Below are 23,924 nucleotides of genomic sequence, written 5' to 3'. Positions count from 1 at the left end.
CGCATTTTTGCCGCCAAGAAGCCGTATAAAAATTGCCGTATTATCAATAATCAGGGGGTGAATCCGTTCCTTTTATACATTTAAATTCCTAAATTTGCCTTATTATAGCAACATACTGAACCAACATAATAATATAAATCGTTATTATCAATTTTTGTTCGTTCAACAAGATTGGCATCCATCTTGATTTCGCTGCATGTCATGTTATAAAATATATTAAATAGAAAATCATTACGTTATCTTAAACTCTGTCATACAAATTGCATATAGAATCTGGTGAAGTTATTGTGGGTTATTATTGCAGGTATTTTAATATTTGTTTGATATAATAATTTTGCATAGCATAATCGGATCTACTTTTTAATACGTCGTTCCGCCGATACATTCCTAAGGGCTACGCTGAAGAAAAGTTCTCGTTAGCGGCCGCGTATGGCAGCTAATCTGAAAAGCTCAACGTAGGTGGCGCTCGTATAGTTGAAGGTCACCTCAACTTACGTCAACACTTCAAATCAATCTATTTCTAAGTAAAATATTGAATATTTGTTTCTCTGTGTGAATTAAACTTAAGAGCATAAAATCCCTCAATGTTGTTCTGTGCACTTGTGCTCATCAAGAACATCAGGACACAGGTTTCCCAAAGATATTCTGATGAGAAAAAAGTGGATTATAGCAATAAGAAGCGATAAATATGTGCTGAAAATAAATGCACGTATCTGCAATAAAAAATTTGTTGACACATATTAGGTATTACCCCTAGATTTGACTGTAAAAAATATAATTCTTCACTATAAAATTCAGATCAAAATTTATTATAAACCATTATAAACGCACGAATTAATATATGCAATTTTATATACATTCACACCGTTGTCACATCTACAATCGCTTTTTATGAAGTGACAATATAAAAAAAATTATATTTGAAATAATAATATAGAAAAATATGAAATAATAATTTGAACTAATTCTAAAGTTCTCAATATTTTTTAGTGACTAAAACATAGCCTGACCAAACCTAACCTAGCGTCATCGAAAATAATATAAACAAGTTAATAACTGAAAATTTAAGTGACATATTACCTTTAAAATATGCTTTAAAATGACTAAAACATAACCTGGTCAAACCTAACCTAATCAAAAATAATATAAACAAGTTACTAACTGAAAATTAAAGTGACCTAGTACCATCCAAATATTCTTTAATGACTAAAACCTGATCAAACCTAACCCTAATTTTTTCTAATTTCACCTTAAATTTAAGGTCGCCTTTCACCTAGACGAACACCCAAATAATTATACTTAATTAAATTAACGCATTCTATATTTCTATGAGGAATTATAATTTTTTTAAATAAGGCAACATTGCAGAATCAACTGCGCTCAACCCATGGTTAAACCAAATTTACCTCAAATGCGCAACTGTCATGGCGGCCATATTTTGAAACTATCACATTTTTAAATGAGATAAACACAAAAATTAATGCTGAGCGCACTTATTTGGGAATTTTAAATTGATAAAAAAGTAAGGCAGATATCATATACACACTAGACGCGTGGGGGGAGTGAGTCAATACCAAATAAATGCCCAATACCTATAGTTTATCATTCGATAAGGGTTTCCTTTTTTCCAGTAACTCTCGTATTCCTTCTCCTCAATTCGTTTTTCAACGCACAAACAGCCCAAGATCCGTATTTTTCGGCCATAATTTATTATTTGTTAAATCGTAATCAAAAACACCATATACAAACTTGACGAATTGTCAAAACGTTGACCTCCAACTACACTAGCGCCGCCAAGCGGGATCAAATGCGTACATAGCTGCCATTAGGAGAAAATAATTTGACGGATCATTGCGACGTTGCACGGTTGTGCACAAAAAATAAAAACCTAAGAAATCTGGTCGCTTCATTTTTCCTGTAATAATTTTTAATGAATTTGAGAATATTTGAATAAAATAAATAAATATAATATAAAAATATCAAATAAAAGCAAATAAAAACTATTCATAGATTACCTGAACCATTAACAAATGTTAACCATTTTAAATACCTAGGATGTTGGATAAACGAGACACTAAATCCGGATGAAGAAATTAAAACTCGTATAGAAATTGCAAGAGGAGCATTTATGAAACTTAGATCTATTCTGAGCAGCTCTCAGCTGAACTTAAAACTAAGAATCAAGTTCCTAAAATGTTATGTGTATCCTGTATTACTATATGTGAAACCTGGCTCATGAAGGTTAACATGATGAACAAATTAGAAGTCTTTAAGATGTGGTCGTATCGTAGAATGCTCAGAATATCTTGGGTTCAACGCATTTCAAACAAGGAAGTCTTAAACAGAGTAGGTCAAGGCGAAGGTGATTTAACCAAGATGATAAAAAAGAGAAAACTTGAATATCTGGGGCATATAATGAGAGGTAGCAGATACAGGATGCTGCAGTTAATACTCAATGGAAAGATCAACGGAAAAGGGGGAATTGGTCGGAAGAAATATTCATGGCTCCGAAACCTTCGTCAATGGACTGGCTTATCGGCAGATCAATTGTTACATGCCGCACAAGATCGAGAACGATATGGGCAAATTGTTATGGAAGCTACCCACGCCTAAAAATTTGGGCACAGTACTTAAAGAAGAAGATACATTAGTCTAGTTGTTCTAATGTACAAATAATACATTTTATATAAAAAATGGCTGACGATCAAATTAAGTCATTAAAATCACAAAGAGCAAATTTAAAAGGTCAGATAACTAGATTCGGTAATTATCTAACAAGTAATAAAGACAAGCTGGATCAGTATGAGCTAATGACTAAGCTCGAAAATGTTGAGGACACGTTAAGCAAATTTGATATATGTCAGTCAGTTTTAGAGTCCTAGGTAGACAATGAAGATCACAATAGTGAGAGAGATAGTTTTGAATCGGCATATTATCCAGCTGTTTCAAAAGCTCGTTCAATTTTGGGTGGCCCCATAGCTAGCGGTTCACACCTTTCATCAGAATCGTCTCAAACGACTGATCCAATTGTAAATATTAAGTTACCACCCCTCAGTTTAGTTCACTTTGACGGAAACTTGGAAAAGTGGATGCAGTTTTATAATTCATTTAACAATATCATCCATACTAATAAAAATCTGTCATCCATTCAAACGTTTTATTACCTTTCTTCTTCATTAAAAAGAGAAGCGCTACAAACAATTCAATCCTTGCAGGTCAGCGATGCAAACTACTCTGTAGCTTGGGACCTTATATGCCAGAGATATCAGAATTCGCGCTTAATTATAAATAGCCACATAAAGGCTCTATTCGAGATTCCTTCTCTAAACAAAGAATCCAGGGAAGACTTAAGAAATCTCTTAGATACTTTACAAAAAAATATTCGTGCCTTGGAAAATCTTAAGCAGTCCGTTAAGGAATGGGACTCTATAATCATTGTCCTCGTGTCATCCAAGCTAGACAATAAAACAAGAAAGGGGTGGGAATTATCCTTATCAGATATAACCGCATTGCCTTCTTATGAGGAATTTATTAAATTTCTGTCTACCCGTTGTCGGGCTTTGGAAATGTTAGAATGCAAATCAAATACTCATAACGAAAGCTCTCGCGAAGGTAGAGAGCCAAAAATAGGTCTTATACCCATGTTTCTCAATAAAATACTAAAATATGTAGCTTTTGCAAAGGATCTCATTTAATATATTATTGTCAAGGTCTCTTAAAACTTACTATTGACAATCGTATAAAGGAAATAAGAAAATTGAAACTTTGCACAAAATCAAGTATATTCAAATGGGAAATAAGCCACAATTTTACCTAAAAATTATTTTATTAACGTTTCGACGCCCAAGTCGGGTGTCGTTGTCAAAATACAAAATAATACTAAATAAACAAAAATGTTGTTGCTTAGTAAAAAATTCTTCTAATAACTTATTTAATCTGACTCATTTATATCGGCAATTCAGACACGTATTATACATTTTAAAGTAGACGACTTTAAAATGATATTGCCAATATTGATGAATTGCGTTCCTGGGACGACTTTACTAAAAGATAGTTCATTCGATTACATGAAATCAATCCCAACTCAAGAATATCCGCCACAAAAAATCATAGCATGTGATCTGTCTTTAAAAAGACAACTAAATGCAACGGTGGCACTGAAATTCTCGCGTTAGAGATTCCATAGTAAATCACGAGGGAAAACCAGGAAAAACCTCGTGATACTATCCCGACATCGTAAGTATTTGGGTTTACATTTAGTTTACTCTCAAAACTAATACCAAATTCTGACTTGATATTTTAAATTTTAAATAATAATAAAATACTAAATATGTACTAACTCGATATGTTACTGATTTACTAATTGTGGTATTTTCTTTCTATTGACTTCCTCCTTTAATATGGGTAACCACATCCTACTGCATTCTACCGAATATTTTATCAATATCAATAAATATCATTACTATATGTAAAAGGACTATCCGAGAAACTTAAAACAATAGGAAATAAATTCAACATATCAACAACATTCAAAACAACAAACACATTGAGATCTATTCTATCTAAAACTAAACCTAACAGTGAACAAGAAACAACAAAGAATTGTATTTATAAAATACCTTGTGAATGCGAACAATTTTATATAGGTGAAACGTCAAGACCATTAGACGTTAGAGTAAATGAACATCAGTCTTATATAAAAAATAGAGAATTTGATAGATCTCAAATATGTCAACACGCATGGGATAATGAACATAGAGTTCAGTGGAGAGATTCAAGTATAGTCCTAAAAGAAGCAGATAGTAAAAAGAGAAAAATCAAAGAAGCGGCTCTAATTATGCTAAATGAAACCAATTGTGTCGCAAATTCCATATTAAAGGAGGAAGTCAATAGAAAGAAAATACCACAATTAGTAAATCGGTAACATATCGAGTTAGTACATATTTAGTATTTTATTATTATTTAAAATTTAAAATATCAAGTCAGAATTTGGTATTAGTTTTGAGAGTAAACTAAATGTAAAACCAAATACTTACGATGTCGGGATAGTATCACGAGGTTTTTCCTGGTTTTCCCTCGTGATTTACTATGGAATCTCTAACGCGAGAATTTCAGTGCCACCGTTGCATTTAGTTGTCTTTTTAAAGACAGATCACATGCTATGATTTTTTGTGGCGGATATTCTTGAGTTGGGATTGATTTCATGTAATCGAATGAACTATCTTTTAGTAAAGTCGTCCCAGGAACGCAATTCATCAATATTGGCAATATCATTTTAAAGTCGTCTACTTTAAAATGTATAATACGTGTCTGAATTGCCGATATAAATGAGTCAGATTAAATAAATTATTAGAAGAATTTTTTACTAAGCAACAACATTTTTGTTTATTTAGTATTATTTTGTATTTTGACAACGACACCCGACTTGGGCGTCGAAACGTTAATAAAATAATTTTTAGGTAAAATTGTGGCTTATTTCCCATTTGAATGTACTTGATTATAAAAATGCCACAAGAAAATAGCTTCAGAACAACATTTGCACAAAATGCTTGCGAGCGGGTCATGCTAACAAGGATTGTAGAAGTGAAGATTGTCGCAAGTGCAACAGGAATCACAACACGTTGCTACACCTAGAAAAATCGACCTATCAAAATAATCCGTCGACGAGCGCTGAAGTTGGAGAAGAAACTTCAAGTGATAGACAGGTAAATCTGTTTTCTTCAAGTTTAGAAAATAAGGATGAGTTGGATTTTTCAGCTAATGAAACAGTGCTAGCGAGTAGTGACTCAAATTCATATAGTTTACTCTCTACTGCGAATATTTATATTCAAGATAAAAGCGTATGCTTTGTAAAATGCAGAGCTCTTCTAGATTCCGCAAGTCAATCAAACTACATGACTTATAATTGCCTAACAAAACTAGGTCTTAATAAATCTAATGTAGATGTTTCTACGTCCGGTATAAGTAAAAAGTTGGTACGAATAAACCATTCAACTAAAGCTAAAACATATTCTATGAACAAGTCATTTCATGCAGATCTTAGTTTTTTAGCGTTAGAAAAAATAACGGGCAACTTGCCAAGTATATCTTTTAACAGGGAGGCCATCAACTTTCCTAAAAACATTCAACTCGCAGACATTGACTTTAATCAATCTAAACCTATTGAGGTATTGTTAGGTGTTAGTATATTTTGGTCATTAATGTGTGTTGGCTAGATAAAATGTGGCAAGAACATGCCCGTGCTCCAGAAGACACATCTTGGCTGGATACTCTCCGGATCTATAAGTTTATTTAATTCTTGTAATAATATATGCAACCTAAACAAAAAAAATCTTGATATTCAAGAAAAGCTAGAAAATTTTTGGAAGCTTGAGGAATGTCCGACTACTACTCGGCTATCCCAAGAAGAATTAGAGTGCGAAGAGCACTTCAGACAAACTACTTCTAGAGGTAGTGACGGCAAATTCATTGTCAGTCTGCCTATCAAGGCAACATTAAATTAAATTGATGAGTCCAAAGATGGCGCAATACGTCGATTACATGGTATTGAAAAACGCCTTTCTAAAAATAAAAAATTAAAGGATCAATATATGAAAGAATATATCCAATTAGGACATATGTCCTTAATTAATGAAAATGACGAAATGTCTACCAACATAAAATATTATATGCCACATCATTGTGTAATTAAAGAGTCAAGCCTAACGACAAAGTGTCGCGTGGTTTTTGACGCATCTGCTAAAACTTCCACCGGTTTATCATTGAATGATGTCTTGAAAACTGGTCCAAACATACAAGATAAATTTTTTTTTATTCTTCTTAGATTTCGTTGTCACAACTACGTATTTATGGGTGACATCGAAAAAATTTATGGTAAACATAAAGGAATCCGAACGCGATTTGCAACGTATTGCTTGGAGATTTAATCCTGACGAGGAAATTAAGCAGTTTAGACTTAACACTATCACGTATGACACTGCTCCTGCCTCATTTATTGCAACTAGAGTATGGCATCAAATTGCACAAAATAATTCGAAGCAATATCCCGAAGAGAGTCGTATAATTTTAAAAGACTTCTACGTGGATGATTTAATCTCTACGATTGAGGAAGCCCAAAATTTAAATGTAACATCTCAGCGCTGCTGTCAGATGCAGGTTTTGTACTCCGTAAATGGGCGTCTAATGACCAGAAAATGTTGGAAGGTGATAAAAATTTACCACAGTACTTCATTACGGACGACAAAACAGTAAAAACCTTAGATTTGATTTGGGATTCTAGTAAAGATGAATAAGGTTATTCGGTAAATTTTGGCGAGCGTATACATAAGCGGGTTACTAAAAGATTTATTTTATCTACAATCGCGCAAATATTTGACCCATTGGGATTAATAGGTCCAGTATGCATACGTGTCAAACTAATTCTACAGCAACTGTGGAAGGAAAAAATTGATTGGGATCAAACTGTTCCAGCTGATTTGTTCTCATCGTTTGTTAATTTCTATAAACAGCTGTCGGATATTGATAAAATTTCCATACCAAGGCAGGTAAGCATTATAGGCGCAGTCGAATTTACATTACATGCCTTCTCGGATGCCTCTATTGCAGGCTACGGTGTATGTATATATTTGGTCTGAAGAACCTCTAATGAATCCTATTATTCTCGAATTCTATGCTCAAAATCTAAGGTCGCGCCGCTCAGAAGTATATCCTTACCGCGACTCGAATTATGTGGAGCTGTACTGGCAGCTACGCTAACGAAACGTGAAGTTATCCTCCACGTATTTGTGGACTGATTCCACAATTGTGCTTGCCTGGATTTCCATGCAACCTAGTGATTTAAAAACATTTGTATCCAATTGTGTTTCTATTATACAAGAGTTGACAGAGGCATCGCAATGGGGTCACGTGCGTTCTCCAGAAAATCCCGCTGATATTGTTTCGCGTGGAATGAGCCCAATGGAATTAACCTCGTCGCAGTTATGGTGGCATGGTCCTGATTGGCTAGAAATGTCCCATTTAAGATGGTTTCGTCAGAATAAAGTTTATACTGAAGACATTCCGGAAAGACGGAAAAATACTGTCTTAGGTTCAGGTACAACGCTCAAAATCACGAGTCTAGATTAACGGGTTCTCTCACTATTGCTGAGTTAGATAGGGCATTAAATGTGTTAATAATGTTGGCACAGAGACAAGACTTTCCAATGGAGATAGATGCGCTAAATAGCGGTGATGTATTGCCTAAGAAAAGTAGAATATTATCCTTGGATCCTTTTTTAGAAGAGAGTTTGTTAAGAGTGGACGGCAGATTAAAAAACTCTGACCTACCCTACAGCCAAAAATTCCCTTTGTTGTTGTCCGACAAAAACAATTTCACTAAGCTATTGATCAGATATCAACATCAAAAATGTTACATTCTGGTCCTCAGGCAGTCTTATGCAGTCTGAGGGAGCAATTTTGGCTCTTAAACAGCAGAACCGCGGTAAGAGGCGTAATAAGAAATTGTTTGATCTGTTATAAGTCAAACCCACGCCTAATGGCTCCAAAAATGGGAGACCTTCCGTCTTTCCGAGTAACATATCCTCATCCCTTTAGTAGGGTTGGATTAGATTTTGCCGGTCCCTTTATGATAAAGGACGGTAAATTGCGCTCTAAAGAATTAGTAAAGGCATATTTATGCGTATTCGTATGTTTCACGACCAAGGCCACTCACTTTGAGTTAGTAGGAGACCGCTCCTATACGACGTTTTTGGACGCCTTAAAGCGTTTCATTTCGCGACGGGATCTGCCTAGCGACATTTTCTCTGATAATGCTACCAACTTTGTTGGTGCTGCAAATAATCTTAAGGTGGTATACCAAGCAATTTATGATTCCACAAATAACACAAGTTAAATCATTTTTAGCCGAAAATACAATAGAATGGCACTTTATACCTCCTCGAGCCCCTCATTTTGGTGGTCTCTGGGAGGCTTGCATAAAATCTTGTAAATTTCATCTTAAGCGAATAGTTGGGGATGCTCATCTGACATTTGAACATTTGTATACAGTATTGGTTCAGATTGAAGCGATTCTTAATTCCCGTCCATTAATCCCTTTATCCGAAAATCCTGATGATTTAGGAGTCCTAACATCAGCCCACTTCCTAATAGGACGGACCCTAACTAGTTTCCCTCAAAGACAACTTGATGATATACCGGCAAACAGGCTCAAGATTTATAAAACACTTCAACAATTGACCTGTCATTTTTGGAAGCGGTGGCATCGAGAATATCTGCAGTCTCTTCAAGCAAGAAGTAAATGGAAATCTTCAACTGGCGCGTTAAAGCCAGGTACCATGGTGTTGATAAAAGAAGATAATGTTTCCCCATACCAGTGGCCGATGGGCCGCGTGATTGAGGTGCATCCTGGAAAGGACAAAATGGTTCGTGTGGCGACTATAAAGACTATAAGGGGATCAGTGAAGAGAGCGTTTAGTAAGGTGTGTCCTCTACCTATTGACTAGCTGCCACACCGATCAGTATATGTTGAATCCCTCCAGCGGCAGTTCAACGGGGGCGGCATGTTCAGTTCCATGAACAAAGTGAAAGGTAATAATTGTGTAATAATTGTGTAAAGTTTTTCGACCGGATGAAGTGCGCGCGTCGTGTCGTTGACGAAGAGACGAATAATACCTATTTAGACATTCGATGCAGTAGCATCAAAATAATAATTTTTGCAATAAGTTTTGTAAATGTTGTCATAATAAAAAATACAGTCCGCTTAATCAATAATTTATAACAAGAAGATATGAGAGAAAATAACAGTGTATATATATATATATACTCAATCAATTAGGTTAGTTTCTTCTATAGCTTCCAAGTCGATTTCCTTGTGAGTTATCTATTGTAGAGCCCCAAAGACTGTGAGGACAGTTAAAGCCACCGCATATAATGACATCACCCTGTAGTTGTGAAAAAAGATTACTCCAATCAGTCTCAGTTGCTTTTATGTTGGGAGCTTTATAAATGGAGGCTAAGAATATCTTAAGGTCATCGATATATGCTGCGAAGACTTCTATTTTGGAATTAAAGTTTTTACGAATTGAAATTTCATGATAGTGTAGGGAATCTTCGATAAGTATGGCGGTGCCTCCGAAGCCATCCGTTTGATCTACATGTAATATATTTATTGTAAGTTGGTAAATGAAATATTTTCTTTTTAGATAACCAAGTTTCGTTTATAATTAAATCAAATATAGTAGAGTATTCTTTTAGAAAATTAATAAGATTAGCTTTGTTTTTAGTAATGGAGTTACAATTCTATTGCAATATATTTATCATATACTTAATAATAATTTTCGTCACTATCACTATCACTGTAATGTATTGTATCTAAGATTGTTCTTAGTTCTGTTTGTGTTTCCTGAATAACTAGTGGATCTGGGTTTGTCAAATTAAAATTTTTAAGCATATTTTCAAAAATACAAGAAAGTTTCTGCAAGATCTGTGATTCTAATTTTTATTTGTATGAATGGAAAGCTTCCCTATGTGGATTAGGAATGATCGGATTTGAAGCGGTAATTTTAAGTTTAAATGAAGGGGGTTTATTAAATGAAAGGGGAGAACTTACTTTGAGCTTTTTTGGCTGTTTGAAATGAGGACGTGTTACCCAATTTTTATTACTCGTGGAGGGGGAATTGTTCGTATGAATATTAACATTCAACTCAGGGAAATTGTTTAAATTATTTAAAATATCGAAATAATTATGTGTTACTATTTGAAATTCAATTACCTAGGAGTAGAGATCGCTAGTGACAGGAATATAAGAACAAAGACCACACCACAAGCAACAAAAGCGGCAAGAGTAAGTGGTTGGCTCCGAGAAACCATATGAAGAAACAAATATCTGACCACGAAAGCAAAATAAAAGTATACAAGACAACAGTAAGACCTATCCTAACATATGCAGCGGAGACAAGGACCGATACAAGAAAGACGAAACAACAAATCAACAATATCGAAAGTATTAAAATCAATAGCGGGCATATCATTAAGAGACAGACAAAGCAACAGAAGTATACGAGAAGGATGCAAAATTCAAAATATTAACAGGTGGATAAAAACAAGAAAGAAAAACTGGAACGAACATGTAAACCGAATGGAGCCAGATAGATTAGCGAACATCTGTAAAAACAACAAGCCGTATAGCAGAAGACCCGTTGGAAGGCCGCCAAAAAGGTGGAAAGACAATGTACAGTCAACAACAAATGAAACAGAATAAGAGGCAGACACACAGGAGTAATCTTAGTCGCACGAAGAAGAAAAAGAAGACTATTTTAGCGTAAGACGGATTGCTTACAATAACTTCAGCTTCTTTAAATGATACATTTTTTTCAGACTAAAACTAACTCAGTTTATACCAGTACAAAGCGGAGTCAAACAAGGTGATTCGTTAAGCCCACTGCTCTTTAATATAATAATGGACGAAATAATAGAAGCATTGCGTAAAGGTCATGGTTACAGAATGGGGAAATTTTTTAAATGATACATTTTTTTCAAACTAAAACTAACGCAGTTTATACCAGTAAAAAGCGGAGTCAGACAATGTGACTCATTAAGCTCTTTAATATAATAATGGACGAAATAATAGAAGCAGTACGTAAAGGTCATGGTTACAGAATGGGGAACAAATAAATCCAAATATTATGTTATGCAGACGATTATTAATCGCCGAGACAGAAGACGATTTTCAAAGATTAACACACATCTTCAATACAACAGCCAAGAAATACAATATGATAATATCAGCAGATAAAAACAAATGTATGACAATATCTAAACACCCACTACGATGTAAAATCGAAATTGATGGGAAAATAATAAAGCAGGAAGCAAGGTTTAGATATTTGGGAATAGATATAACTAGTTACGGAGATGTTGAAGAGGAAGTATGACAACAAAGCTTAAAAGCAAATAAAGCGGCGGGATCTCTTAATGACACAATCTGGAAGAACAAACACCTAACACAAGACACAAAAGCAGGAATCTATAAAGCAACAATTAGACCTATATTCACATACACGGCGGAGACAAGACCTGACACATCTAAAACGAGACGACTACTAGAAACAACAGAGATGAAAATACTACGACGAATATCAGGGAACAGTCTGTTGGATAGGGAGAGAAGCGAAAACATAAGAAGATCATGCAATGTAGAAGACATAAATGGATGGTTGACAAAACGGAAACAGGAGTGGAACGAACATATTAGTAGAATGGCAGAGAATAGGATAGTACGAATAGCACGAGATAAGTCACTAAATGGACGAAGAAGTATTGGCAGACCAAGAAAAAGATGGTGCGGTAACTTAAACAATTTAGGAGGCTAATATTGAAGAAGAAACAGGCTTTAAAGCCTACATACAAAAAGGAAGAAAAAGAAGATTTTTTCAGACGTGATCTTTTTAATTTTTAATTGTTCCTGGTATTTCGGGCAAATTTTTAATACGGACTGATGGTCATGCTTTTCACAGTATATGCAATAAGTGTTAAAAGTGCAATCGGTATCGTCATTTTCATCGTGGTTTTGACCACATTTTTTACATTTAGTTATAGTGCTTCTGCAGTATTTGTCAGTATGACCATATCGAAGGCACTTAAAACACTGTACGACAGGATATATGTAGGGCTCTACAGCAAATCTCACCAAATCAATTTTAACAAATTTTGGCAAATTATTTCCTAAAAACGTCAAGACGATCATTTGCCTGCAAACAAACTGTGTCTCATTATCAAAATTAACTATCCTTCGTTTCCTTCTTTTTTACATCTACAACTTCTTGTTCACTTTCGATATTCTCCAATATATACTTTTCGGCCAAAAATGTGTCAATTTCTCTGATAATTGCCTTTTTGTGGTTAAAAAACTTAGGTATATACGCGATCAAATTGTTACCTTTTATTAATTTATGTCCTATAATGGAATTAGCAGTAATATAAGATTTACAAATGATTTTTACTTCATTTCTTTCAATTAATTTTATGTCGACAACATATTTGTTAAAAGTAGTATTTTTAAATAAATAGTGACCCACTTTAACAGCCGACAATCGACTTTTTTGATCAACTGGTTTCACGATAACATAGTACGGTCCGATGTGTGTCGAACCATATTTGTTGTCTAAATTATTTATTTTATTATCAATTTCCATTTCGCCTTGCATATCTTTCCCATCTGGTGGGTCTGTTCAAGACGGGGAACTACCCCCGTCAGAAGAGTTACTCATTATAATATTATAAACTTGTACTTACCTATGGGTTTATAAAATGGGTTTACCTTGTAACTATGGGTTTATGAAATAACAAACCAAAAACATATCTATGGGTTTATGAAATAACAAACCAAAAATATATCTACCTGCCTAAATTCGAACAAAATGTAATTAAGCGCATGTCACATAACCAACCTTACTGTTCTGAAGACACACCAATACTGCTAAAAGAGAGGAGATTAATAAACAATTAAATAAATAATTATTAGTTACTCAGAAAATTAAAAAAATATATTTTCTTTTACAGGATGGTTCATTTTATTCGCCTTGGTCTCTGTACGAAAAACGGCTTGAAATTTCTTCATAAAAAAATACGGGGCCATTAACACTACAATCTAAAAATAATGTGAATTATACAGGGTGTTCCAAAAAGAGTGGTATATAAAAGTTATATTTTTTCTTATGGAACACCCTGTATCTGATAACACTTTTGAATTGCCCTTATAAGCTTTTATAAGCTTTTATAAATGTTCCCTGTACCTAAATACAGGGTGGTATGATTTATTTCGATTTTTATAAAAATGTAAGGTTTTAGAAAAAAAAATAAATATCTACGAAGATAAGAATGGGTGACAAATTTTTTCTTGGATCTTAATCATAGACTATTTAGCATATTTCACACCTATTTTATGTGTGTAAAATTTACTTAGCTTTCAATCTATATTAGGGTTTCCTATACTTAGCTCCCTTCGTTTTTGAAATATTTATAGATTTCCTAATTTGTAAGCTATAACAATTAGAATCCAGTATGTCGTGGTTATATACAACACATCACCAAACACCGGCGATATGCTTAGATATCTTAAATAAGATACTGTCATTAATGAAATTTACCCTTTTATCATTTAATCACACATAGTGTTCTTATTTTAAAATATCTTTAGTTTTAAAATTTGGAAAGACATTTAATATCTTTAATTCCATGTAAATGTTCTCAATACCCATGTTATTCTGTAAATACAAATTCTCATGTTATTCTGTAATAAATACCTATTTTTACATATTTTGTACAAAATGCTCGTTTTCATCATTGAATTTAATTGTTTTTAATTGTGATTCAAAGATTCAAAGAAAAAATAAAAAGTGGTGTTAAATTTACTTAATAAGCGTTAGGTTAAGGCATAGAAAACACTTATATTGTCTTCCAGAATACGAATACGGCATATAATATAGGATAAAGATGCAGTTTAATATAAAAATATTATTCAATGCCACATGTAGCCAAATTTAACTAAAATAATACAACACTGTGTGATTACATGCTAACAATGTAAAATTTATTAATGACAGTATCTTGCCATTGATACAGTAATTTATTTAAAAAATATTTAAGAAGATAACAACTAAAATTTTTTGTTTCAGTACCAAGACCTTCTGGTCCGCCACAATGTACTGCAGTTGGCCTTTATCCTGCTCCTCGGTGTAATCAGTATTACGAATGCGTACAAAGTACTTATTTGATTTTCTGGACAACCTATACAGCAGAATTAAGAACGTGCATAGATGGCGATTACTATGATACCGAACGAAAACAATGCATTTTGGCCTCTTTAAGTGATTGTGAATAAGCATAAATATTATAATGTATTTAACTAATTTTGAATACATACACATAATTAAGAATCATATTTGTAGTAGTAAAATTTTAAATTTAAAAATATATAAAAAAATAAGTAGAAATATCGAAATGATTTTTAATAATATAGCATTAAAATAAAAAAGACATCCACATAAATTCGTGTTTTCCTTCACTTTTAACTAATATTAAACAGTATAATGTTGATGAGAAATAAACTAACAAAGCAAGAAACATATCAATTTGATGAGTGATGTGTAGTTCAGACAACCTAGGACTGAAAACACGACAAGAATTAATAAAAATATTTGTTGGTTCTCTGGGGTACTCATGGGAAAACGGTTCTTTAAAAATTTTATATGGTGCCAAGTCTGAACCATAATAGTAACTTAAAGCCTTTAAAACATCATCGCAACTCCCAACTAAAGGTTGTTGATTTTAATTACATTGGCACCAAGTTGCAGCTTGATGATTCAATAATATCGGCAAACATTTTACATATTGCATTTTCATCTGAAATGTTAACATATGAGTTGATGTCATGAGATCACAGAAATTTAATGAGAAAATATTGACAATTTCTACGTTGTTAAGTTTAGTGAAAGCAAATGATACGTTCATATCAGGCCAGGCGAATATTAGGCTATTGATTATGTTCAAAATAAGAGAGCTAAAAGGAACTACAATGTTAACAAAGTTTTATTGTTTCATATGGTCAATGGATATCTAAATTTAAAAAACCGCGGAGTACTACCATTTAAAGGGGTGCGTTTTTGAGAAAGGGGTGAATTAGTCCCTAGGCACAGGGTGACAGGGTGAATTATATGCACTGTTAGTACAAACAACTTTAGAGAAAAATTGTTCCAGGTTAGATTTACTATCGAAATGACACTATTTAAAGTCAAAAATATTTTTTTTACAAAAATATATTCAACAAAAACCAAAAAAACACGAAAAAAAGCAATTTTGTTTTTGGCCCCATAACTTTTTTCCACGGGGATATAGGTATAGGCATTGCTTCACAGGAAAAAACTACTATCCTTTCTATTTAAACTGACGTCTGGTAGAAGTCCCTAATTAATAATAATTTTTCAAAATTCACCGCTCACAGCCTTTTTGGGCCATTTTCCCCATTATTTCGCAAACATTGTTCTGTAACTTTTTTCTACGCATTTCTAGGTATATTAAATAGTAGATTTGTAGGAAGAGAAGTCAATTACCTTTAAAATGGTCTATTGTATAAGGTTGTACGACTACTTTTAAGAACGTTATGGTTTTTTCAATTTTATACTTTTAATGATTTTTCATATTTTTTACAATTATTTATTAAATGTCTCATTATAACTTTTTTCCTTGTACATTTAGGTATATTTTGCAACAAAAGAGAAAGCTCATTTTTATTACTTTAAAATGGTGTATTGTAAAAAATTCTATGACTATTTTTAAACAAGATATCCGTAGGGTATCCAAGAATATCCGTAATTTGAGAAAAAAATTTGAAATTTTTTACCATTTTTAATTAGAAGCATATATTGCATATTATAACATAATTTTAAAATTACAAATAACTTTTCCTAATAATATTTTTCGATATTGTGAAACAATGGTAGTTTAGTCTTGAGCGAAATTCATATTTTTTAACATACCTCGTATACTATTTATACAATTTTATATCTAATAATATAAGCGCCTTACACCACTATGTGGTAAAAAGGTTTTTTTGAAAATATATATTAATATCTAATGATTGCATTTTAGGTTTTAGACTATGCAGAGCATTTTATCGAGAATAATTTTGTTTTTATAAAGTTAATAATAAAAAGGTTTTCCACATGGTTCCAACTTAGTGGGACATATTATTGCATGTGTATATGTCACATTTTGAAAAAACATATATCTTGTTTAAAAATAGTACTAGAATTTTTTGCAAAACACCATTTCAAAGTAAAGAAAATAAGCTTTCTTTTTATTGCACAATGTATACAGGGTGTAACAAAAATATAGGTCATAAATTAAATCACATATTCTGGGACCAAAAATAGTTCGAATGAACCTAACTTACCTTAGTACAAATATTCACATAAAAAAAGTTATAGCCCTTTGAAGTTACAAAATGAAAATCGATTTTTTCGAATATATCGAAAACTATTAGAGATTTTTTATTGAAAATGGATATGTGGCATTCTTATAGCAGGAGTATCTTAAAGAAAAATTATAGTGAAATTTGTGCACCTCATAAAAATTTTATGGGGGTTTTGTTCCCTTAAACCCCCTCCCCAAACTTTTGTGTAGGTCTCAATTAAATTATATTGTGGTACCATTAGTTAAATTTAATATTCTTAAAACTTTTTTGCCTCCTAGTATTTTTTCGATAAGGCAGTTTTTATCGAGTTGAGGCTTATTTTTTAATATGTTTACATAAAAATTTTATGGGGGTTTTGTTCTTTTAAACCCCACAAATGTTTGTGTACGTTCCAATTAAAATATTGCTGCGGTACCATTAGTTAAACACAGTGTTTTTAAAACTTTTTTACCTCTTTGTATTTTTTCGAGAAGGCACCTTTTATCGAGATATGACTTCTTTTTTAATACGGTTCAAAATATACCTAAAAATGTAAATAATAAATTTTTATATTATTACCAAGTCTCCATAATCGTACTTAACCATATACAAATATGTGGTGGATTTGACAAATATTCAAAATATCTCGATAAAAACTGACTTTTCGAAAAAGTACTGAGGGCCATAAAAATTTTAAAAATATCGTGTTTAAGTAATGGTACTACAATAATAATTTAATTGGAACGTACACAAAAGTTTGGGGGGGTTTAAAAGAACTAAACCCCCATAGAATTTTAATGGGGTGTCCAAATTTCACTATAATGTTTTGTTAAGATGCTACTGTCATAAGAATGCCATATGTCCATTTTCCATAAAACATCTTTAATAGTTTTCGATATATTGGAAAAATCGATTTTCATTTTGTAACTTCAAAAGGTTGTAACTTTTTTTATATGCACATTTGTACTAAGGTAAGTTAGGTTCAATCAAACTATTTTTGGTCCCAGAATATGTGATTAAATTTATGACCTGTATTTTCGTTACACCCTGTATTATATGTACCTACGTAAATGTACAGGGTTATTCACTATATTTTGACCCCCCTGTAAACTGCTTTATTTACAGAATTAGAAAAAATGTAAAATACAAAAGGTATTCGATTTTTAAGTTATGATTTTTTGACATAGTGACGTCATCCATCTGGACGTGATGACGTAAATGTTTTTATTATTTCCTGTTACATATTATTCCCAGTATATTTGAACTAGTTGGTTTTGGTTTAATAATTGAATGCTATGCTGGAACAACGTTGTAACCGCCAATACTTTCATATGTGGGTTTTCCATGGAACAACGTTCTAAATGTGCAAAATAATGTACTGCTGACTGTGGGGAATATTATGAGACTTAACTTGCCTGTTTTGGTAGTTTGAAAATTAGTCATCCTTCAAATTTCAGTGTAACAACGTTGTATGTGTTGTAAGTGGGTCGTCTTTCGCGTCAAATTTTCTGCACATGTTTTGTAAATCAACGTATTCAATCGAGTAATTTGTCATTTCGAGCTAAAATGGATGTTAGTATAACCAAGTCAGTGATTACCCAAATTAATAGAGGGAAAATAAAACACGAAACTTAATTTCACGTGTATACTTCATTTTTTATTTCTAAAACAACGTTTTAGCCGCCTTACTTCCACAGAACAACGTTTTAACCGACGGGGATTTAACACGTTGTTTTATTAAAATATAGTATATATGTTCATAAATGCTTGTTTTGTATAACCTAAGGTTATTATTGTTGATATTAATGTTATGCATCTATGCATCTATCATATTCATAAATATTTTTTTTCAAAATAATCAATTATAAAGTGTTTTTTCAATTTCTCAAAAAAATGTAATTTGGCGTTTACAACGTTGTTCCAGCATAGCATTCAATTATAATACTACAGGGTTTACTCTTTTTAAAGTTTAATAATTATAATACTACAGGGTTTACTCGTTTTAAAGTTTTAATTATAATTCTATTATTAATAAGATGACGGAAGGTTTAGTAAGAAAGAGAGAGACTATTAAGGGAAAATTAACAGTTTTTACAAAATTTGTACATAGTATGTAATAATATTGTTGAGGGGAAAATTAATGACAAACAATTCCTTATTGAATTTGAAAGTAGATTATCTAGAGCGGAGAGACTGTTGGATGAATTTGAAGAAATTGAACAAGAAATGTTGGTTTTAGATGACAAATATAATGGAGAGTCTGAATTAATAAATTTTGAAAACTTATTTTATAAAATTATTTCGAAAGCTAGAAAGATTGTGACTGGCAGTAGATATCCTGGTAATGCTAATGACAATCAAAGTTTGGTCACTGACGTATATGGTGGGGGGGGGGGGCTAAGAGTAAGTTACCTCCAATTCCAATAGCAAAAAAGTTAAGCCTTTGTCTAAATTGTTTGAAAAAGGCAAATCATACAAGTAAATACTGTAAAGCAGGTAACTGTAGGAAATGTGGGCAAAAACACAACACTACAATGTTACATTATGATGTAAGACCAAATACAGAGACGGGAGTTGGTCGACCTGGTGGTAAAAAAGAATATGATGGAGCGAAAGCCGGAGAGGCTGGTAATGGTGGTGATTTGCAAACTGGAACGTCTTCTTCACAGACGTTAGAGGTTACACAACATGTTGGGTCGGTTGTTTTGGATAATGGAATAGAGGTACCAGGCGAAATACTATTAGCAACCGCATTGATACAGGTGATGGCAAAGGATGGCTCATAGCAAACATGTCGTGTTTTATTGGATTCTGGGAGTCAGCCAAACCTGATTACTTCTGAGTTAGCTGGTAAGTTGGATCTTCAACAAGATACGGTTACAATGAGAATTTTTGGTATCAATCAAAAGTCTTCTGGTGTTAGTGGCAGATGTATGGTGTAATTGAAGTCATTGCATCATAGTAATTTTCAGAAAACAATTTCATGTTTGGTTGTGACAAAGATCTGTGGTTTGATACCTAGTCAACATCTAAATATATCTCAATTAGATATACCCCCTCATTTGCCGCTCGCTGATGCTGGATTTGGATTTTCGGGTAAAGTGGACATGTTACTAGGTGCCGAGATGTTTTACAGTCTTCTTTGTGTGGGACAGATTAAATTATCTGAGTTTCAACCCATGTTGCAGAAGACATTGCTGGGATGGATACTGGCTGGACCGATGCAGAATCCACAGACGTATAACTCAATTATGTGTAATTTAAATGTAGTTGACATTCAAAATCAGTTGGAGAAATTTTGGGCCGTGGGAGAAATTCCTCAAGAGAGGCAGTCATTGTCTGTTGGTGAATTAGAGTGTGAGAGTATATTTGTGGAAAATACCAAGAGAGAATAAGATGGTAAATTTATCGTTAGAATTCCATTTAAAGGAGAGTTGGCGCAGTTGGGGGATTCTAAACTTGAAGCTAACAGATTTTTAGCGTTGGAAAGAAGGTTAGAGAAAAATGTCGTTTTGAAGGGTATGTACGACTCCTTTATGAATGAGTATATATCACTGGGTCACATGTCAGTGTCAGAACCTTCAGAAAATGAAATAGCTTATTACCTTCCTCATCATGGAGTGTCGAATGAAAATTCAAGCACTACTAAGTTGCGAGTTGTCTTCAATGGTTCAATGAAAACAAATACGGGCGTGTCTCTTAATGACATTCAGCATGTTGGTCCAAAGCTTCAGGAAGATCTTTTGTTGATTCTGCTGAGATTTAGGAAACATCCTAAGGTGGTGTGTGCAGATGTAGCAAAAATGTACCGAATGATTTGGGTATCACATGATCAACGGTGTTTGCAGAAGATATTTTGGAGAAATTCACCTAGTCAACAGCTGGAAGAATATACCTTGAACACGGTCACGTATGGAACGAGGTCAGCTCCATATCTTGCAATCAGGTGTTTGCGACAGTTAGGTATGGATGGTCAAAGGGAGTATCCTAAGGCAGCGGAAGTAATTTTAAGAGACTTTTATGTTGATGACGTTTTAACAGGAACAGAGACAACAGAGGAATTATTGGAATTATGTACCCAGATGGTGTCAGTACTAAAAGTTGGAGGTATGGAATTACGGAAGTTATAACATTCCGTTAATTTCTAATTATCTTTATAGATATTTTATTTAAAATTTAATAACGGTTTGTCATTAAGTTATACTCAAAATCAATAAGATCTAATTAAAATAAATCTTTGACTGACGTCATACTTAACTAGTAGTTGGCACGAGTTCTTCAGTTGGTATTAGACACCATTCGCTGTCATGTAAGTTTGTTCTGTGAGGCTCCTCGTCTAACGACGGGAAATAATTGACACTTCGCTTGGTTAGCTAGAACGGTACGGCAGATGGTTGATCGAAAATTACGGGAATTTTAATACGGAGTTTCAAGCTCCTATAAGTATTTAGTGGAAAAATTAATAGTGTTGTTGTTTGGAAGAGCTAGGAGACAAAGTTTGGAAGATCCCGTAGAAATTGAAGTCACACCATCTGGTAATTTTTTTTACTTTTAAAAGGTTTGAGGAAAAAAGAACGAATATGGCCGCCATCATGTCATATTAAATTCCTATCGAATTTATTTCTGTACATTTATGAACCAAAGTTGTTCTTTGAATTTAGTATCTTTAATTCTATCCTTGGTTCGAAAATATATACTCAGATGAAGATTATCTTGTCACATATCCTGTATCTATTTAATTTGTGGGGTTATGCTAACCTCATAATATTCAATTCAAATTTTACAGATTACATTCATTATTTTCTAAAGTCTATTAAATTGCGTGCATTTTAGCCACCTTAAATTTCGTTCGCATTATTTTTCCTAAATTTTACAACATATTATATTATCCCGTATCATTTTTATTAATAAAAAATACCCTTTATAGAAATATTGCTTTCAGATACAAATCATATTCTGTATTAATATTGAATTTAAAGTTAAATTCCAAATTATTGTGTCCGTAGTGTGAATGAAGGTCAAATCCATCAGTGTTTTTACTAATGATCTTCTTTTTTGTTGTGCATTCTACAAAAAGATATCTCATTTCTTTTTCTTTTTTTTTTTTTTGCCTTTCCGGAGATTTTACATTGAAAGTAAAACGGGAAATGTTTGTTTTAGCCGTTTGGGTGAAATTATAAAGTAACCAGTCCATCAGCTCCCCTAACAACCGGGAGCAACCGTTCTAGGCCAAGCCAGGTCACTTGGAGACCAGCCTGAAGAATCTCCTCCCACGTAGCGTTGAATTCTGCACTTCGCCCCGAAGGGCACCTTTAATAATTGGTGCAAGCTAGCACCATCCCTGTGCTAATTCTACTACCAGGGATTTTGGTATCCATAACAAGGACACTTTTGGGAACCATAATATAGGGTTTGTTTTGGGGACACTTGGTATTTGCAAGTTATTATTACTCTACCATCACAACACGTTAATATTTTTGTGTAATAATCAGGACATTTAGTTCAAACTAAGTTTTATAGTTTAATCACACATATTTTTGTTTAAAGATTAGGTTGCATTTTTTTCCATATTATTATATCTATAATTTTTGATAGTGTTTCCCAAACCAGTAAACTCTCTGGTCGAAAAGGTTTGAGCTCAGATCATCTTTTCCCTCATATGAGATTCTCTTTACCTTTGTCTTATATTACCTGAAATTTACTTGTACCATTTATTTATTTAATTAACTTTATATTTTTTTTGTTACTAACCTTGCTAGTCTCCACTTATCAATTTAAATTTATATATTTTTACTCTTTATTGCTAATTTATTAACTTATATAACTTTAACGTACTTTAGCCAATCATTCTAATTAATTAAACTTATTTGCTTAACTTTTTACTTAAATTCATTTATTTAACTTTTAATTATATCCCTGGACGCTATTCCCTTTGAATAGTTATCCATTTTACTTGTGATAAATTTTGAGTGACTACGCGTCGAAGCAACTGATTTTTATATATCAAGTAGACCGTAGATTCACATTAAGGAGGCTGGTGCCTATTTAACTCTTTGAGAGTTTATATTATTGTTCATTCGTTTGTAGTTTAGCGTTGCTGTACGTATTTTAATCGTACAATTATTTGGTGAAGGTTGTTATTTAACCTAGTATATGTAAGTTGGGAGTATGCTTCCTAGAAAAGCTACTCCAATACTAATTTAATAGGTAATTATATTTATACTTAGATAGGTAATTATTTCCCATTGTCATTTTATAGTTACATAATTTGTATTTTTCTAACTCAGAGGTTGTCAAAAATCTAAGTAGTTATATTTAATAAATATTTATTTGTTTTTGTATACCAATTATTTTTTTTCCCATTTTTGAATTTAATAATTTAATATATTTAATATTTAACAGCAGTGTAAGATACCTGGAAGTTTGGTCTATCCCAACTTCTGGCGCCCATAATTCAGTCTATTGTATTTATCTCCTATATTCTTCTATTTTCATTATATTATTATATTTATTTAATCTATTTTCTGAGCATATATTCTTATCTTAATATTTCCCTTCTTAGTTATCATCACTCTCTACTTTGATCTACTGTTCTTCGACAGGCATGCAAACGAGCCGTATCCATCCTTGAGTGTCAAGTTGTTCTCTTGTATCTCTTGCTAGCGAATTCTATTTAGTTTGCCTCTGTCTCTCCATACTTCTTCTATACTGTTATCCCCTTCTCTTCATTTCTACATCTTTCCACTTTCCTTCACTCATTTCATCTTATCATTTTAGTTCAACAAATACTACTGCAAAGTAGTATTTTTGTTACAAAGTGGATATCAAATGATGAAGAAGTGCAACGGAAGTTAGACAGTTCAGTCTTGGTTAATCAGCTACATTTTGAAGAGAAAGAACAAAACAAGACGTTGGGACTGTATTGGAAATTTAAGCAAGATGAATTGTTGTTTGAAATTAAGTTTTCAGTTGAAGA

At 32.9% G+C, this 23,924-nt stretch overlaps 1 protein-coding gene and 1 long non-coding RNA gene across 2 annotated transcripts in view; both read left to right on the top strand.

Moving 5' to 3' along the window:
* Positions 1-15,045, top strand: part of LOC114344218 (uncharacterized) — a 346,622-nt gene extending 331,577 nt beyond the window's left edge. Inside the window, exon 5 of the mRNA XM_028295066.2 lies at positions 14,673-15,045. Coding sequence (XP_028150867.1) covers positions 14,673-14,878 — 206 coding nt within the window. The 3' untranslated portion in view covers positions 14,879-15,045. The remainder of the gene's footprint in view (positions 1-14,672) is intronic.
* Positions 15,046-20,764: 5,719 nt separating this feature from the next.
* LOC126884867 (uncharacterized) lies at positions 20,765-23,289 on the top strand. The gene is made up of 2 exons (XR_007698174.1): positions 20,765-21,483; positions 22,109-23,289. It is a non-coding gene; the product is annotated as an uncharacterized LOC126884867 (long non-coding RNA).
* Positions 23,290-23,924: the final 635 nt, after the last annotated feature.

Source organism: Diabrotica virgifera, chromosome 5, assembly GCF_917563875.1.
Source record: "Diabrotica virgifera virgifera chromosome 5, PGI_DIABVI_V3a".
Taxonomy (NCBI): Eukaryota; Metazoa; Arthropoda; class Insecta; order Coleoptera; family Chrysomelidae; genus Diabrotica; species Diabrotica virgifera.
This window is presented reverse-complemented; position numbering and strand designations above follow the sequence as displayed.